General features: G+C 37.1%; 1 protein-coding gene across 5 annotated transcripts in view; it reads right to left on the reverse strand.

Moving 5' to 3' along the window:
- Positions 1-19,026, reverse strand: part of NCOR1 (nuclear receptor corepressor 1) — a 73,167-nt gene that overhangs the window by 39,824 nt on the left and 14,317 nt on the right. For 4 of the 5 annotated variants that reach the window (XM_064467936.1, XM_064467937.1, XM_064467934.1 and 1 more), the window contains 13 exons: positions 18,798-18,975; positions 16,298-16,437; positions 13,911-14,106; positions 11,938-12,120; positions 9,940-10,053; positions 7,358-7,414; positions 6,837-6,889; positions 6,565-6,631; positions 5,386-5,558; positions 3,262-3,352; positions 2,565-2,743; positions 2,038-2,092; positions 1,135-1,236 (listed from right to left, as the gene is read on the reverse strand). In XM_064467936.1, the coding sequence (XP_064324006.1) occupies positions 1,135-1,236; positions 2,038-2,092; positions 2,565-2,743; positions 3,262-3,352; positions 5,386-5,558; positions 6,565-6,631; positions 6,837-6,889; positions 7,358-7,414; positions 9,940-10,053; positions 11,938-12,120; positions 13,911-14,106; positions 16,298-16,437; positions 18,798-18,905 (1,518 nt within the window). In that variant the 5' untranslated portion in view covers positions 18,906-18,975. The remainder of the gene's footprint in view (positions 1-1,134; positions 1,237-2,037; positions 2,093-2,564; positions 2,744-3,261; positions 3,353-5,385; positions 5,559-6,564; positions 6,632-6,836; positions 6,890-7,357; positions 7,415-9,939; positions 10,054-11,937; positions 12,121-13,910; positions 14,107-16,297; positions 16,438-18,797; positions 18,976-19,026) is intronic. The other variant, XM_064467938.1, reaches the window with a different exon arrangement.

Genomic DNA, 19,026 nt, shown 5'->3' on the forward strand with positions numbered 1-19,026 from the left:
CTTAATTTGCTGTTTTGCAGTTCAGTACAGATTTGTGCAGTCACAATACTGCAAAGTCTCAACAACTTTCTCTCTAGTATCGCTGAGATATGACTAACTCCAATAACCCATAGCACTTCAGATTTTAAGGTCTGCAGATTTCTAAAACTCTGAATTTGAGAGGACCCTCCCCTCCCACCCCGATCAAGCTTCTACTCCAACAAAGCGCTGACTATTTCTTCAGCACGCTTATCTATACTGGTTTCTGGCTGTTGAATTCATTTTAAGGACACAAACTCCCAACACCTGCAGGCTTGGTTGTTACATCTAGTACTCTGTTCATATACTTTATTTAATATATGACCTGCTTTCCTAACCTCGTCACTGACGTATCTTTCATTCTATTTTCAGTACTTCCTAAATACCCGATAGATGCAAGGGGAAATCAGAACAGGAAGAGCAGAGCACACGTTCAGTGAATACACTACACTCCTCCTGCTTTCTTTAAATAAATAAATAAATAAACCCCAAAGTTTCGTAATTTTTTGTCTGTTTTCCAATATCCACATTAACACTTGTAGCCCAGCAAACATATTTATATGCTTTTTCCCCTCTAAAGACTTCCAAAACTTCCAAAAGAATACTTCCTGAATCATCAGAATTTTTTATTTGCATGCATTAAACTGGTCTCTTTCTCCTTGCTATCAAGTTCCAGTTTGACTTTGAGCCTGACCACCAAATAAAGATCACTATTAATTTCTGCTTTTTGACAAACATTGACATTATGAAGTGATTATGTTTTCCACTGCAAGTCACGTGCTGAACTTAATTTCTCTTGACTCCAACATAGGATTTAATGATGGATTTGACTTCAATGTCTATGGCAGGGTCCTCAAATAAAATGAGCTGTCATATTAAAAAAAGGTCACAAATGTGCAAAGGAAGAAGAAATTCCACAGAATTAAAAACAAACTAACCAAGACCACCCTTGAGGTCAGGATTACCTAAATTTTAAAAAGGCAAAAATGCACTAAAATAATTATTCCCCCACCCCACCTCATGCATATAATGTATTTGTTATATCAGGTAGTAAGACAGTTGTAAATATGGAACAATAAAACAACAATAGCCAAGTGATTAATACATTTAAGATACCTGGTTTCTTCCTCTGCGTTTACCATAATTCCTTCGCACGAGGGCTTTATAATTTTCATTTTTCTTGGTCAAATAATAATATAATACACAGTCGGGAACATTCTAAAAATGATAAAGCAAAAAAAAATCAGGTTTTACTGATATAAAAAATAGTTCTTAGTATTTAATTTCTCTCCACACTTAAACTATTCAGCCCCTAGTCTAAAATAAAACTCTATTAGATTTGTTTGCTCAGCAGGGAAGTGAATTCACACACAAATAAAATATAACTATGCATAAAATTATCATGTTAAACGCAAGTCTCATGTATTTATAATATCCCTCAGCTGCTTCAGTCTGCATGATTTAATCTGTACTAGACGACTTGCAAGTTTGAAAGCTTCTATTTATCACAACAGCCGTATGTATTCCAGATTCTGTTCTAAGTCTTAACAAATCCTACCTAATTCTCTATTACTCCTTACACCAGTTCTGCAAAGTCAGTTCTAAAGACTAAAAGTAGTTCTAAAGACTAATTCAGCCAGCGGTAGGATCCCACTGACTTGAAAGGTGGTGGCAAGATTTCTCAGAGTTAGCACAGTGGCTCAGCAGAGCCCGTTATGTCCTTATCTAAACAGTGAGATACAGAAGCTTACCTCCTTCAAAAAGCAAATAAGATCAAAACTAAATGAAGTGCCATTTTCTTTTGTTGTTGTCAATAGTGTCATTTCCCTAACTTTTGTTAGATGTTGGCATGCGTTGATTGTGTTACTGATCGAGTATTATAAGATCCTGTCCAAGCAGTAACTTTTTTTGGACTTAAATTTTTTTCCAGAAAAAGAAAATGATGCTGGGATAAGTGACTTACATTTGGAAAGATAGGGATCCCACCCTAGGCTCTACTTACATTAAAAAAGGTCTTACCTTTCGTTCCAGGTAGGAAGCAATTAGACCAAAGTTCTTGGGATGTTGGACAAACCTTTTATAAATCAGAAATTATTTAAGTTTAACAACATAATTCATGATCAAATAAGCAAAGCAGTCTTCCAAACAATCTGTTCCATCAGCAAGCCTTTGATTTACACAACTGAAATTAGTCTAAAAAGCTCAGCTTTCAAGTTGTGGAGATTTAGAACTAAGCACTTAAAATTACCTATTAGCTGATATAATGAGCTCATATACTTGCTCTTCTCATTTTAATCTTATCACAGAACTAAAGTATTTCTAAGAGAATTTCTTATCTAAGGACTAAATGCACGTGAGCCTATTCAGTTGAAAAATAAGTGAAGTCTAAAACTTTTGCAACATTTCATTCACCCAGCTAAGAACATTATCAAATATTATTGCACAAAAGCTTCAGCATTCCCGATTCAACTGATGTTTACTGTGGGGTTAGGTATTTAACTGTCATTGGCAATGTAATAAAAATAAAAGATAAGAAAGCCCATTACTTTTCCTTAAAAATCTCTTTCTCATGGTCGGTCCAGACATTCATGAACTGTCTGTCTTTATAAACTTTCATGGGATCCTCCATCAGACCATTCATATTAATAAACTTCACTCGTCTTTGTTCTGCATCAAACATCATGGGAGGAATGACAGAGAGCTGACGCATTTGTTTTTCATTATTCTACAGGCAAAGAATAAAAGAAAAAGTAAAGAATACAAAAAGTTGCTACTAATGTTTACAGTTCTTGAATTACACAACTCTCTAACGCTCCACCACAGTATACATTCATGGTTAGTTTGAAACTTTTTTTGGCCACTTCTTAACTCTTCTAGAAGTTGTCACTATCCCAGTGAACATTTACACAGTCAGCTAAAGGAAATTGTGTCAGAAATGATGAAAAACCTAAATGGTGCCGGGTTTTAGAACGGAAGAGTTTTCACATATTTGTTAGAGCTGTAAAAAACTAGGTTGTAGCAAGCCTGCAGTGAACACAGACACACGAGAAAAATGTAGGACAGATGCAATTAGGATTTGTAAGACCTGTTTCAAGCCAAAGTTCACACAGACTCTCTCAACCAGACCCAAAAGGTTTCTCTTACCAAAAAACCAAGCCCTGTGAAAGACACCTTTCACTGCCAGTAAAAGGATATTGAGTCATTTGCTGTGCTCCTATAGCAAAGTACAGACAATAGCCTCACCTCCTGCTCAGAAAGTCCATCAATGATTTCAGAAATCTCGTGTTCACTTCTAGCAATAGTTGCCGAAAGCCCAGCCCCTCTTTGGCCAACTCTAGAATTAGGGGAAAACAGGAGTAGTAAGGGTAAAGTGGAAAATAGCTTTATCTTCATATTTTGTACACAATGACGACAACCTTCAAAATTCTTTACAATACTGTTACCAGTCTCCCAGATTAATTAGGACTCTCCTAAGTAGCGTCAGAGCACAAGCTCTGTTCATGTACTCCAGTTTCAAAACAACTGCTCATTTTCACAGGTGGATTTGCAAAGCTCAGCAAGAAGGGAATGCTTGAGTCAACACCAAAAAAGGAGGGCTACCACTGGTTCCGTTGCCAGTAGGTGCCGTATACACATTAATAGGCTTCTGCTGAGTATGAGAAATGTTCATCAGTGGCACAGAAAACATCATCTTAATTAGTAAAACTGATATGCTGTGAAAGACAGCTTTTTTTGGTTTTGTTTTTAAAAAAGCACATTAAATTTGCCTTTCATCGATTTGCTCAGGTTACTAATACAGCACTGAGACTTGTTACAACAAAGGAAAATTTTGAACTTTTGAATTGATGGGGAAAGCTGTAATTTGGAAGAATTTTTCAGCTAATGATCTTTACACTTGAGAACATCATAACAACATATTACCCCATGTGGGTCAAAACGCATTTCAGAGATAAAAATCACTTGTAATTAGAGAGACAAAACATCTTCATTTGCTCAAATATTTTACTGAACTAATCAACTGGCGCAAAATTGGACAAAAACCCCGTAGTATTTACACAGAAACAGTATCACAAGCACGGCTATAGGCAAAGATGCCATTACATTAGAAATCAGAAATATAATGTAAAAGGATGGCCCCTTCCCAAACAGTTTGCAATTACAAAGACATGATATATTCGTAAAGTAAAAGCTTCCTATAGACAGCAGTTCTGCTTCCATTCTAAACATTTACTTCCTTTTTTCTTGATTCCACAAAGCAACATCTTGCAGACTTCATGACATACTGCAAACTACCTGCTTTTCCTGTATTTTATGGAGTAAGGGGATTCAGACCGACGGTTAGAAGAACTATTGGAATGAGATCTTTATGGGGCTTGAACTCTCAAAGGTGTATTAAAATGATTTCAAACATTAGGTAAACAGATCTGAACACAACTGAATCAAACTTGACCTAATTCTAATTCAAAGCACTACCTACAGTGCCGTAGATGAAGTGAACTCTCAAATGAATTACACTTCCTTCCTTTTAAGACTCTTTGTAGAGTTTTCATTTAACAGATGTCTGATAGATTAAAATTAAATAATAGGGACTTAATCGTCGTAGCTTGCATACTTCAAAAAGCAAAAATGTCTGGAATAAAATTACATGGCAAGTACAACAAAAGATCACTCAAATTGTTAATTAAATAAGTCAAATGATTTTTGAGTGTGTAGGCTAATGAATATAGGGATCATGAAACAAAGGAGTAACACAGACACCCAGCAACAGAAAAATACTAAGTATAAATTAGGGTGTAGGCCCAAAAGGAACAGGCTCGTGTGAAGCTGACGCTCCAATTATCTAAAGACCAATTCCACAAACCACTCTGTGCATCTGAACAGCTTAACTCATACAGTCTCACCCAGCCCCACAACCTAACTAGCCTTTGCTACTTCGGCCTTTTTCTGAACTGCTTTCGGAAAACGTGGGGTCTGATGGCAGATCTAAAAAGGGGGACAGGAAAGGAACAATTTGGACACCAGTAAAGCAGCCCAAGAGGACACCAAACTGATGAAGGTAGCGCTGCCGGCAAAGCTGATGGGGAGGGACAGGGAAGGGCGAGGCGTAAGACAGTGGATATACAAGAATGACAGTCATTAATATCTTTAGGATGTGAAGTGAAACTTGAGCTCAATGCCATGAAACACAGTGAACAAATGAAAGAACATTTTACTTTATACTGTATGATACACTAATATTCTTTAAAAAAGAATAAAGTGATGAACATAAAAGTTAACCATTACACTGAACCAATTTTATTATAAACAATATTAAAACTTAAGTCTTAAGAGATATTTTAGAGGAATATTTCAAATCTATGGTAATACCTTTGGAATCGTTCTTGCTGTTCTCTTTGCTTCCGGATTTCTGGAAATTGTTTTTCATAGTACTCTCTTGTTTTGCTCTCCTTAGCTTTCCTGCGTGGATTATTTTCTATCCTGTCAACTTTCTTCTCCCATGCCTCCATCAACTGATCATAACGTTGACAGATTTTCTGCTCCTGTTAAATTCCAAAAGTAAACCTTGAACTAAACACAAATACACTAAGTGATCAGTACACGTAACACAGGTGGGCTCCATATCTTTCCTGCTCTAGTGGCTTTCCATTTTGAAGATGACATATACCCAGTTTTCAGCAGAGAGAAGGTGAGGAAGTGGATATAAAAATGTAGATTTTAAAATATTACTATTTCTTTGCTTTACACATCACAATGGTATTTGGTAAGTGTTACTAACTGCCTTCCAGAAATCTCACATCTTTTGATACCAGTCTTTTATTTGATTGAATTGGTTCAATTTTTTAGTTTCTATTTTATTTTAAAATTCCAATTAACAGAATGGGCTGGAATAATTGTACTATGTCCTCAAGCTCAGCAATACGTAGGGAGCTGCTCCGACATAAAAAACCCCTAGGACCCTAAGAAGAAAAACACTTCATTACATTTTCATGGTGTGGAAACTTCCAGTTTGATATGTCATCTTCTGCTATTCTTAATAATAAAAATGATCCTTCAGACACCACCCAAACCAGCCTTTAGACTTGGTATGCCACTTGCTACAACAGCATGCAAAGGAAAGCATTAAGTCAATTCATACTGGTATCCAACATACACACATTTGATTATAAATGCTGTCTGACTTAAAAAAATAATTGGAGATACGCCCCATTTTCTTTCAGATACTATAGCTGCTATACAAGGAAAGAAGTTCAGAGAGAGGCCAGGCATGACGGTTAAAGATTTTCACTGGGTCTCTTCCATCCATACTCTTTAAGAAAAGGATAGAAAAAACTCACTTTTTCCCTTATTATACTTTAGATGGTTTTCATTCAAATAATCAACAAACCACAGTTATAAATCTGCAGTTTTCCAATAAATCAACAGAATTCTAGCTTAAGATCTTATTTTTCTAATCAATGGGATTTACGCGACACATTTGGGAATACAAGTCAAGGATCTGGACAGAAAACCAATCATGCTCTTTTTACAAAAACATGGTAGTATTACCCGTTGTTTTCTTGCGTGATTTCTTCTTTTAAAGAATAGTATTAGCTTCTTCCTCATCACCTGGTTTCTGGAAAACAAAATTGGGGGGGGAGAAGTAAACTACATAAGAAACAATCCTTCAAAACTACTCAGAAAAATTACATAGACTGAAAGCTTTTAAATATGGTTAAAGTACACACATCCTATTTGGAAGTCACAGCAATCAAACCTGAATGAATGTTTGAGTCTAAGACCCCTTAAATGACACAATAACAAGATATTAAAGCACTTACGTTTTGATGTTTTCATGGTAGACCTTTGTGTCTGACGGTTGGTTGTAAAGTGGCTACAATTTTGGATTAGAAACATACGCTTAGTATTTTTCAATGCATGTGACACTAAAAGCATATGCAACGTATTTAACAACATTTTAATATTCTGCCAACATTGCACTCAATCTGAGATGCAACGATCTGAAGGGACTAGAAGATAACACAAAGCACAGATTTCATTACTTAAAATTAGATCATTATAACCACTGATGTATATAACAGTATTTCCATTTTTTCATATTTCAAACTGGTCCCTCAAATAGATGCAAATCTATTTAAAAGAAAAAAACCCCACACACTTATGTGGCCAATCAGTTCATTCAAGCCCCAATTCACCAGTGTATTTAAACACACAGTTCTTTTATGCATAACGATAGAACTACATCTGTTTACCACAACAGAATTACAGACATGGAAGCAACGCTGGCAACACAGAAAATAGAACAAAATGAAAAAAAGGAAAAAACAAAAACACAACTTACCAGTTCAACTTTTGGACCAAGACCTTCAAAAATCTTGTGAGCTTCTTCTGCTTTTTTCTGTAAATAACATATTTTTGTGTAGTCCGAGTAAATCACCTGAGGTTAGTGTCAAAAGTGAATCTGAACTCTTTCACTTATGCTAGCTGCTAAACCCCTCTGTGATCATGCTACATCCTTCTTAACCTACTTCTGCAGCGTTGCCTCAGCAAATCAAGAAACCTGTAGCTGAAGTGTGCAGTTACTGCTCTGATCTCCACATTTAGAAGCTGAGAGAGCATAGAAATAGAAACTGACCTCTGCAGTTCAAGATGCTTTCAATAAATAATACAGCAAATAATTATTAAGAGGAAGAAAGGTGTCCAGTAAAACAAAGTAAAGTTAGCTTTGAAAAATTGAATTAAGAGACTAAAATTCTCCAATTACAAAGTCTGGGAGTGTGAATCAATGTGTACATACACACACACACACAAGTACATCAAAGGTCTTCCTTCCCTCACACTATGTGAAGACCCCAAAATAATTCTGACCCTAAAGGAGGAAGCACAGGATAAGACAGTTGCTTTCACAAATTCATTCTGAGCCTGAATGACCTTCCAAAGCCCTTTGTCAGCAGATGAGGCTATCTGAAACGACCCAACATACTAGTTCATATTTGCTTCTTTCCCCCCAATAGTTGTACGTGCCAGCCCTAAGACACCTGCAAAGAAAAATACAGAAGAAACTAATCCATAAAGCAGTTCTTATGAGACAGCTTTCTGCTAAGTTCTAACCTCTTTTCATGTAAATTCCACCTTCAGAAATTCTTCAGAACTCACAGCTGTACAAAATAATTACATATCAAGCAAATATTATAGTAGTATCCTGGTAGAATGGTTTTTCTGGTCTCAAAACATTTAAAACTGAATTCTAGCCCTATTACTTTAACCAAATATTAACCAACAGTAGTTGAATATTAAAACTAATTATCCTAAACTGCATAGTTTGAAGATGAAAGCTGCCAAGCAGACTGTCCTCTTGTTTGGTATCTTTCTGTCTACAGCTGTACAAGTGCTATGTACACAAAAGGCTTAATACATCTTCAAGAACCCTTTAAATAAGACAGTGAGTATTGAGACACGCTATTTATATTAAGCCCCATCAATACTGCCATTCTACAGTACATGTAACTCTTGATATGAGAACTTAAACCTTAAAGTGCTAAATGGATTCACAGATGCATCAGGCTTGCAATTCCCCTTGTATATAGAATACTATATGAAGAGCTACACAGACAGATGCAGCTAATGGATGACTATACGCTGATGCACGTTACTCCATCTCAGGCAACATAAAAATGGGTTTCCCCACCTACTGGCACATTCGCAACATGGGGAATGCAATAGCAACTTCAAAATTCTGTTGTTAAACCCACCTGTAATGAGAAGTAGCACAGCAGCTTGCTAAGATGTCTTCAAATTCACATAGATTTGCCTACTACCCAACATGCAACGTGGCTTGAGGGAGTCTTGTATAGTGATTGTATGATTTTAATAATTTTTAAATTACATTATAGTGCGAAAGGGATTTAAAACAGTAAAACTGGTTTGTAATCCGAAGTAAACATGTTGCTCTACATGGGTTACATCAGTTTTTATAAAATAATAATTGCTCTAATGTCCTGTATTAAGTAAATACATCAAATTTCACAGACAGCTAGGGGAGGGAGAGAACAGGCTGCGTGGACCACTCGGGACACAGTTCTACTGTATAAAATCTAGTATTGTGTTGCAGTTTACCGCCTCAAATGTCCAAAAATAGTCTATTGTAATAGAATTTAGCTGCTCCTCTAAACTACAAAATAAAATCGGGAAATTAAACAAACATATACCGCAGTCACAAAAGATCATAATACTTTCAAACCCAGTAGATATCCAACCCCCTATTCTCAAACTGCCAGGGGGAAAAGAGGCAGGAAGCACTTTGCTGCTGTTGGCAATATTGCTGAGCTTCTGTACTTTTGTCACCACTTATGCAACACAAGCTCACAACTCACCTAGATATTGCTTCTTCATAACTGTTCGTTTACCCAAACCTTAAGTGCCAGAAGTCAGAGTTTAAAAAGAAGGCACAGAATTTTACAACATATGCAGTTTTTCCCCCCTTCAGCTAATTTAAATGTTGGGTCTTCAGCCAAGCTCGTCAGTATTTATGTGAGGAAAAGAATTTAAGATAAATTTCCGAAGATAGATTTTCATATCTATCTACACACATACATACACATCCAAACATATACGTATCCATACATATATATACACACATGTATATGTATCTATCCATCTCAACACAAAGGTCTAGGGATGAGACCTGTAGGTGTGGCTCCCTAGACCACTTCAAGTCAGAAGGAGGATCCTGTGATCAAGAATAAAAGTGTCATGCAAGCGTCTTTCATTTGAAGGTGTAAAAGAATATTAAAATAGGGGTGGGTAAATCAATAAAACAGGAGAAGCAAAAATTGCCCTATGGAAGTAAATTAAGACACAGTGCATTTTAGCACATTGGGTCAGGTTCACAGCAACGCTCGGTCAACTGAAAAGCACGCTTACCCGATTTTCATCGTAAATAATTTGGACAATACTGCGGTGTTTCTGTTCCACTGGAGGAGGGGAGACAGGCCTCTCTGGCTCAGGAGGCTTAGCAGCTTCTTCTTCAAGTTGTTGCTAAGAGACGAAAGAAAGAAAAATCAGCCATCCACACCATGTTACCCTTACCAGTAATTAGTCACCAGAGGTAATATGCATCTGATCAACAGTTAGCAGTGCCTGTTATTCCTCCTCTTAACTGACAAGAAATTAATGAAATGGTTTTAATGCCAATAGGGACGATAACAAGACTATTTCTTATACTACTGGTAAACCAAGTTAGCTGTTTACAAGACTCACCCGCATAGAATCAGACTTGTTTCAGCTTGACATTTAAAGCCACTGTTGCATTGTAGTTTATCACTATTTAACTTCAAACAAAAATATTAACTTTGGAGAACAGTTACACCAAACCTGCCTTCTCACAGAGGAAGTAATCCACAGAGCTGCCTTTCTGCATCATAGGTATTCAAGTGTCATTATTACTACTGTCTTTTTTTAAAAAAAGTACAAAAGTCCTTCTAACGATCCACAGAGAACATCATTCCAAATGCACTTCATAGCTTCCATTCATTATGAAATAAACCACTCCACATGCGTTGAAGTTCCAAGACTCTTACAATACCAAACAAGCAAAAAAAACCTGTAATATTTTCCGAGCTACTACACTGCTGTGATTTGCTTTCACAACAAATAAAACTGATTCAGTGACATCTTCATTTTTTAATTGTACATACCCTTCATCCAACGCCTGCCAAAAACATGCAAAAAAACTTCAGATGCTAGGGATCCATCCTGTCTTACACAACACGTGCAATATCGCTGCGTAAGAATTCAAAATCTACAATTTTTGCAGGACGCCATAATAAACAGGCTCAATTATTGCAGGCAACACCAACTCTACGATTTGACTTAAAACATTAATACAAATGTGCACAAACGAACCTTCGCAGATGATACACATAGCACTTGCTGGTTTTGTGGAAAAGTGAACAAACGAAAAGATAAGCATCATTAACACACAGCCAGGTACTTAGTAACATCCGTTTTTGTTTTTCCTTCTGAAGGTCACTTCACAGGTCATTAAAATTCAGACATAATTAAATGCTTCCAGACCATAATAACACACCACTCCAGAGAGCTATTTGTCATCCTGGACCTACAAGTTAACAAACCCTATAGCGTAACTCTCAATTCCTACAGAGTTCCCACTCGAAAAAATACCTTAAAGCTGGCAATACTTCTATCTGGATATTTGAGTCATAAAAGGAAAGGGGGACAAGGACTTGGTTTTTGCCAATGAATAACAGACGCCTAGATTGAAGGGTAGGTTTAGCTGGCTACAACAGCTACTGGGAAGGCAACAACTACTGCCAGCAAACACTTCCTTTGCTTCCAGCGGCCAAAGCGCAGTTCTCTGATGCAAAGCATAGCAGGACTGTACTAAAAAAGTGATATTTCCTCCTTTATTTCTCTGCTCTCTCTGTTTACTCGCACCCCCCTCCTACTACACTTCCCCCAAGGTAATCCCCAATCTCCTGCCCTTGTGCAAGCAGATGATCCAGGGACTTTTGTACAAGCTCTGGTTTTGGAGACGCATGCAAGGGATTCTCCCCTTGCAGACTGCGAAAGAAGAAAAACAATAGCCTCCCCTCACCCAGCAGTCATCTTTAAAGCTGAAGTTACAGTCGCAGTGCCCTCATTTCACTAGTCATCTAGCAAGAGTTCAAAATATGAAGCCATCTACTGTTGGTGTTCCTATGTGGCTTTCTCCTATTTTCAGAATTATTTAAAACACATGATACCCAATCTATTTAAATGTTCTAGCAAAATCATATACATAACCTTCCCTTTTTAACTCGTTCATTTGGTTCACATAACCAAAATATTCACCGCCAACAAATGAGGTTTTTCCACACCTTTTCACTGGCAGATAATGACAGTAGTGTCTGCTATGCTTACTTGCTTTTTCTTCAGTTTAAGGATTTGCTGTTCAACTTTCGCAATTTCGCGATCTACACGGTCCATGCTCTGTATCAATTCTTCCTTTGACAGCTTTGAAGGTGAAGCATTTTGGTCTTCCCCACAAGGCTGACCAGAAATTGGAGAAGATGGTCCCTCATGCTTTCCTCCAAAAGCCGGGTCCTTTCATGGTGGGGGAAGATAGAGAGAAAAAAATCAGTTATATTGATAACATGCAAGTGAGTGTTGAGTGACCAAACTAGCCTGCATGAATTGAAAGGAATTTCCAGTTACCTATGTCTCTGTTGAGGAGCTAAGTTAAAGTTCAATATTTCAGTTTATTAATGCTCTAAATATTTGAGAATTAACTGATAGTCCATTTATGATACTGTAATTTCAAAGTCCATCTTTAAAAATAACAGCATAATTCAATATTTACCTTGAAACTAAAATATCATCAAAACATCTCCCTTTTAAAAGTATATCTTCATAAAAGTAGAGAGTATTATTTCATGTTTAAAGGAAGGGTTACTTGAGAGCCAATCCTCTGCACATATATCGATGAGGATAATCTTTAAGATAACCATGACCAGCCTGATGAAGTACACCAGGTGTTAGAAGTGGTTATAAATGTTAAGTTCTCTTGAACTTAACGTGGCTTGAGAGGACAGATCACTATTCATTTGGATTTTTCTGTGTGTCTTTTTTTTCCTGTGCGTTTCCAAACAACTTATTTCAGACAGTTGGACTTGATGATCCTAGAGGCCTTTTCCAACCTTAATGATTCTATGATCATGTTTTATATTCTAACAACAGCACTGTTGTAGCTTGTCTTCATTTACGTCCTCAGACCATCATGCTCCGTGACTACCTAGGTGGCAAATGCCAGCTCAGTTATACATCCCTCATTCAAGCCAATCTGACTGTAAGATGACGCACCTGAATGTCACCTCTCCTCTAGATAATATGAGGCTGTATTTCTACATTGAGACAGTGGATTTCTATATGTAGCGCCTGGATAAAAATTCGGTTACGTGCAAGCATGTTAACATTGCATGCCTTAGCTTGGTTTCTCCAACCCCCTTTGATCTTATCTTTGCTATGCAACACAGCAAGTTATTAAGAAATCACATGCTATCATAATTTTACTTTATTCACAGACAGTTTATTCACATGCTAAAAGGAACAGCAGAGAGAAGGCCAGAGAAGTAATCAACTTCTAGAAAATCTGGTGCCTCTTAGCTTTTGAATCCATATGGTGAAATTTTTCTTTAAATGATCCAAGTTTAGAAACTTGAGCGATCACCTTCAGAAGTCACACCCACTACCCACCACCTTTTTGGTGTGCAAGTCTCTGTGCTTGTATGTGTGCATGAGAGAAGATATTAAATATTCATTTAGGAGACATTTGTCTGCTCTCTACAAATTGCTCTAATCTATATTCAGTATCTACAATAGAAAATATCCACACCAAACCAGACTGCCCCAGATTTACCCAAAATGAGGCAGTGACAAGTATAATTAGTGTTATGTAAATAAGCAGATTCATTTCAAATGCTTAAAAGGGAGAGGGGGTGGAGTGGAGTACTTTGACCATTCAGTACAAATATTCATTACAGAAAAAAATGGACTTGCATGCATTTGTCAGCAGCTTTCTATTGAAAAGCAGAAATATTTCATGTACTGTACTACAATAATTTTGCAATTGAGATTTTAATGACTTAAGAGTGTAGCGGCAACTCAGAAATCCAACCTCTTTACTGTGTTTGAGACAGACTTATCTTCTTGTTCTTTTAGAAAAAGAGTAACACTGACTCACGCCCACAGTTTGTGATAGTGTCTAAAATTAAATTTCTGGGATTAAAGAATGGACCGAAGACAAATAAAAAAAATTACCTAACAGAAAAAAATTTATTAGCTTACTGCAACATAGGAAGTTATACCTTCAGCAACACAACAGAAAATGGCTTTACCTTCTTAATATCAGCAGATCTCAATCCTTCCTGCAGAGGATGTACTAAAGGCAAGACAGTAGCTGCACTGACACGCTGAAAATGGGAATCAGAGACTTGTTCAAGACGTGGTCGCTTAGATTCCAGTGAATCATGATCTGTCTGAGATGGACCTGGATGAAATTGCTGTTCATATCCAGTTCTCCTTTCCTGAGGCCTAATATACAGAAGAGGTAAACTATTAAAATGTATGGAAAAACGTATAAGAAAATTATTTGGTGTTTCTCAACCCTTTTCAAATATACAGGAGATGCAATTTAGTGAAGCTCCTTTTAAATAGAAAAGCAGACAAATGTTTTAAGTATGATCTTCAAAAATACAACAGTTAAAATTCGTTGAAAAAGAGAAAGTTAACTTGAGTCTTAAAAGACACTGTTTAAATACATGCCTATCATTAAACCCTTAAAGAAATTTACCACTGCTACAATATAATTCAAATCAAAGCCAATTCAAGTTATAAATAAATAAAAAAATCCATGAGATATAGTACTATATTCCCCTGAACACAGATGGCCACAACAGCTCCATTATTTTATTTTTGCAGTCAAACAATTTTTAGATATACACAGAATGCTTGAAATGAGCCATGAGCCTATTTAGAACTTGATCTCTACTAAAATTCTACTATATGACAGAAACAGTCATTGATTCAACCCATGATTAATTTAAAAACTCCTCCTTCTCAGAAAAAATGCAAAAGAACAGTATCACTGGCTTCTTTACAGTGCAATACACAGGATGTCCATAAAAGAACCTCATATGCTTCAAAAATCTTCCTATGAAGTGCCACAGAAGAGATTTCCATATTTTGCCAAAACTACTGAACAAGCTTTTACAAATTTACTACAGTTAGTAAATTGGGTAAAAAGGGGTGGGAGTGGGTGGGGGAGATTTGCTTCTGCTATAAACTGACGTTTTGAGAACTCGAAAAGCCACTATGATTGTCAGCACTAAAACAGAGCCTTGCTGACATTTTGGTAACACAAGATGAAGGCAACAACAAGCCCCAGATTTCACTATCATCAAGTTATTTCTGGGAATATTCTAATGAGATTTTAAGCTAGACCAGTATTTACATAACATTCATCACTGGTATTTGTTCAGAACCAGATACCTCAGTTACAGCCAAAATAAACTGCTAGCAGTAATCCAGCATATAAAGCTGCTCCTAGCAGATATGCTTACTAAGAGTCCGGGGGGGGACCGACCAACAAAAAAGGTTGTTACAAGCAATAACAGTTTCTTACAACTGTACATCAGCATACTAATACACTGATGAATTGAGGTGCATAAATCATACAGTAACCTCTCCCCTAAACAGAGGCGCATTCTTGCTAACTTACTGCAATGCAGTTAATCTTATTCTGACCTGTAGTGGCTTTTTAATTTCTACATTTGGTTTTCAACATCCATCCAATATTTTTCAGGATTATAGTCAAATGAATGCTTAATACGGCCTGAAAACTTTCTTGAACCTATCAACCTTACAGTAATATTAAGGTACATTTGAACATTCATCAATACCCACCATGAAGTAAACTATTTTACTGAGAAGATATCACCAATCTGAAATTAAATTAGAACATACAATTCGCTCTAGTTGTCCACTATACTTGTCCTCGGTTAAGCTACTGAACCCGAATCAGTTGCATCTGCTTCCACAGGGACAGGAATGGTATCTGAGACTGACAAAAAGGGTATCTAGAACAAATGATATGAAGCTGTCAACTGTCTTGCCAGAAGTAGCGTGCACTCTGATTTAGCCTCTGTGCCTAGAAGTCCATTTTGTGCCACGTTTCAGTGCTTTACAATTCTTACGACTAATACACCCAATTAGCTCTGTTGTTTCTTACTTGCCCAGCCACGCAGATACCACCTGTTGAATAAGCGAGCCTAATCTAGGAAATAGGACAGGTAATAGTCACACTGCAACAACTCTTGCACTTGTTGCTTCTACTTGGCAAGATTCAACTATCCAAAGTTACAAACTTCACATACTTTTAGCCTAAACAGCATTAAAATTTTTCAGTATGCACTTGGATTCTCAGAACCTTACTGACGGTGTTTTTAGGAGAGGTGTGGGAAAAGCGAAGCAGATTGTCACATCCTGTCTGTGAAACAAATATTAGTTAAGCCACAGGGACTGAGGAATTGCACAACAGCTACAACACTCAAACGCAGGAGATTGACACTGTCGCAACAATGGAGCACCGATTAATAACGTCAAGTACTTAGGTAAACACTGTCAAACGCAAAAACCTTTCTATTCAAAACTTAAAACTAACTTTATAGGAAGCACAGACCCATACGAGATTCCTGTTCACATACTTTGAAAACAGCATCCTCACCTGTCAGAGCCTGGGTGAAATTCAGAAAGCAAGGAAGGCCTGCGCCGAAGTTGCTGCTGCTGTTGCTGCTGCTGCTGCAAGAGCTGGGTTGCCTGACTGACTTCCAGGTGAGACGAACGATAATCGGGAACTGCAAATTCCTAAATGAAACACGCTTCTGATGTTAACAAGAACAAAGGTGCAGAAGACAAGATCAAAAGCGTTTGGTGTCATGGCATGACCATTTCCAAAGTTATTAAACACAGACCAAGGCCAGATCACCAAAGGCTTATTCCAGCTCAAAAAAGAAGGTTTGTAAATGGCCGTTCTAAGTTTTAAATGAACTTTGAAGAGACTAAATACTTATGCCAAGAATTCCACCTATCTTATTAACAACTTCTAACAAAACACAAATGAGTCAGCAGCAGAGAATATCCTTTTAAAAAAAAATCCTTTAAAATCAGTTTTGCACATCCAACTACAAAGTGGTAAACCGAGAATATATTTCAGCAACCCTGAGGCAATTGCTTCTGTTATCACCTCAAGACATTTTTGTATCAGACACTATTAATTAGGGCTAAGACTCAGACAAGATCAGTCTTCTGACTGATATAATATGTAATTGAAGTGAGGTACAATTTATTGGTATATAAGGGTCTTTGACCACTTCCTTTTAAAAATCATATGCAGCTGGCATTAACTGAAGAGAAGCTCTACAAGACACGCAATAGGGCATCACCCATAAGATTTAGTTTTTACAAATTATCTAAAAATAAATACGGAGCAAACCAGAAAGCTCCAATTCCTGAATTTCCTTTTGCAAACATGTAAGTAGAACAAAACATCTAAAGTATCTGTAGCAGGAGGAGAATTTCATTAAAACAAGGGAAACCTGAGCTGTTCCAAAGCCAACAGCTAGTCCTTCACAGCCTACCATGCCATACAGAGCACAGGATGGCAGATTAAATGCTTGGCAGAAATAACCAAGTAGGAGATTCTTAGAAATCCATTACTCCAGTTCTGGCCAGCAAAACACAGCTAGCTGGAAGCACTACTACAGCTGCTTCAGAAAAATAATTCAGAGTGTAACATAAGTTTTGACATTTCAGATTCCCATTCTCCACCTTGCACGCAGGTTTTGTCAAAAACCACATTTAGTTTATAGATAATCCAGCCCAATACTCCTTACACAGAAGAAGGAAAGATGACTATGGGTTCATTTCTTATGCTCCTGGGCCTAAGAGGAGATTAATCCCCCATAAAAATTTAGTAGCCACAAGCGCCCCAAGAGCCCAAAGGATTTGTTACACCCAGAACACTGTATTCATATTACATGTATACTAACTGTAGACAGGTTATTTGCATATTCTTGGAAAATTACTGCTGTCAATGCATACGGTCTCAGACACACTTAGTTGGCCAAATTTAGTATGATGACTAAACACTAATAAATTAAAGCAAAACTGCAACAAAACTTTATGCAACAAAACAGTCCCCAGGGAATATATTCAAACTACGAGAAACCAATGGATAAAAACAGGAAGTTTATATCAATTCCCCGTGATAAAGATAAACAATTATAAAACTCAGTTTTCTGTCAAAAAAAAAACAAGTAAAAAAGCAGATACATATTTAATCTTGAAGAAGCAAAATGCAGCTCTTCCAGGAAAAAAAAAAGGAGGGGAAAACAAACCAAACCACCCCACAACTATTTGCCTAAGCAACAGCGGCCGCAGTTCTCAGCAGGCAAAACACCTTCTCTGCCACTTAGAGAATTTCTTTATATTTAATATATCAACATTTTAAAAAGTAGAGGAAGTAAGAATCAAAAAAACTCAACCTACTGAGGAAATAAGATCCTCAATGTCCAGTCTTTAAGACAGGTCAGTTTCTGAAGAATGTTTTGCCAGTTTGAGCATTTACAAATGTTAAATAAATAGGAAATATTGGCAAGCTGACATGCTGTAGGGTTTTATTTAGGATACCTTCATGGTTTTTTTAGTGCACTTTTTTAATACTAGTCCACATGAAAAGAAAGACGGGGTAAAAAAGAAAAAGAAACAAAAACAAGCAAAAACTTTAAAAAGCCAAAATTGCAGTCAACGGTAGTCAGGGATTTTAATAATTTCAGCTACAGCACTGAAGGAAGGCATAATTCAACAGGTAATTACATCCTTTCAAGGTAATACTTCAGAAGGAACTGAGGAGCAGTACATGGCTACAGGTTATACTTCTCAGAAGCTACACCAAAATCAGACCCTCCTTCAAAGACACAATGTACTTGCATAAGCAGACCCATCGGCCTTAACGCAAGAGCCAAACTCTGGAGGCACAAACAACACTGCCGTACAGATTTCCCCAGTCAGTTTTAACAGGGCATAATGGTCTGCAACTCCGCTGTTTTCAAATGTGAACGACTTGCATTACATTGGTTTAAAATAATAATTAAAAAACTTTAACTTGGCACAGCAGACCTCCGATTTATACTCCTGCTAAATTTGCAACCCTCGTGTCTCCTTACCTGCTGGTGCCGGGTGCTAGGGAAGGTGTACTGGACAGAGTGAGTAGGATAACGACTCTGTTCTGTGCTGAATGCTCCTTGGTTAGGAGGGTAGCCTGAACTTGACATTATCAGAGAAGAAGTCTTCACAAAGCTGTGAGATCAAGACCAGCAAGCAATCATGTTTCTAGGAAACCGCCTAAAGGAAAAAAGATCACTGATAAGCACTGAAGTACCAGATGTACTCACA

Source organism: Phalacrocorax carbo, chromosome 17 (assembly GCF_963921805.1).
Source record: "Phalacrocorax carbo chromosome 17, bPhaCar2.1, whole genome shotgun sequence".
NCBI lineage: Eukaryota > Metazoa > Chordata > Aves > Suliformes > Phalacrocoracidae > Phalacrocorax > Phalacrocorax carbo.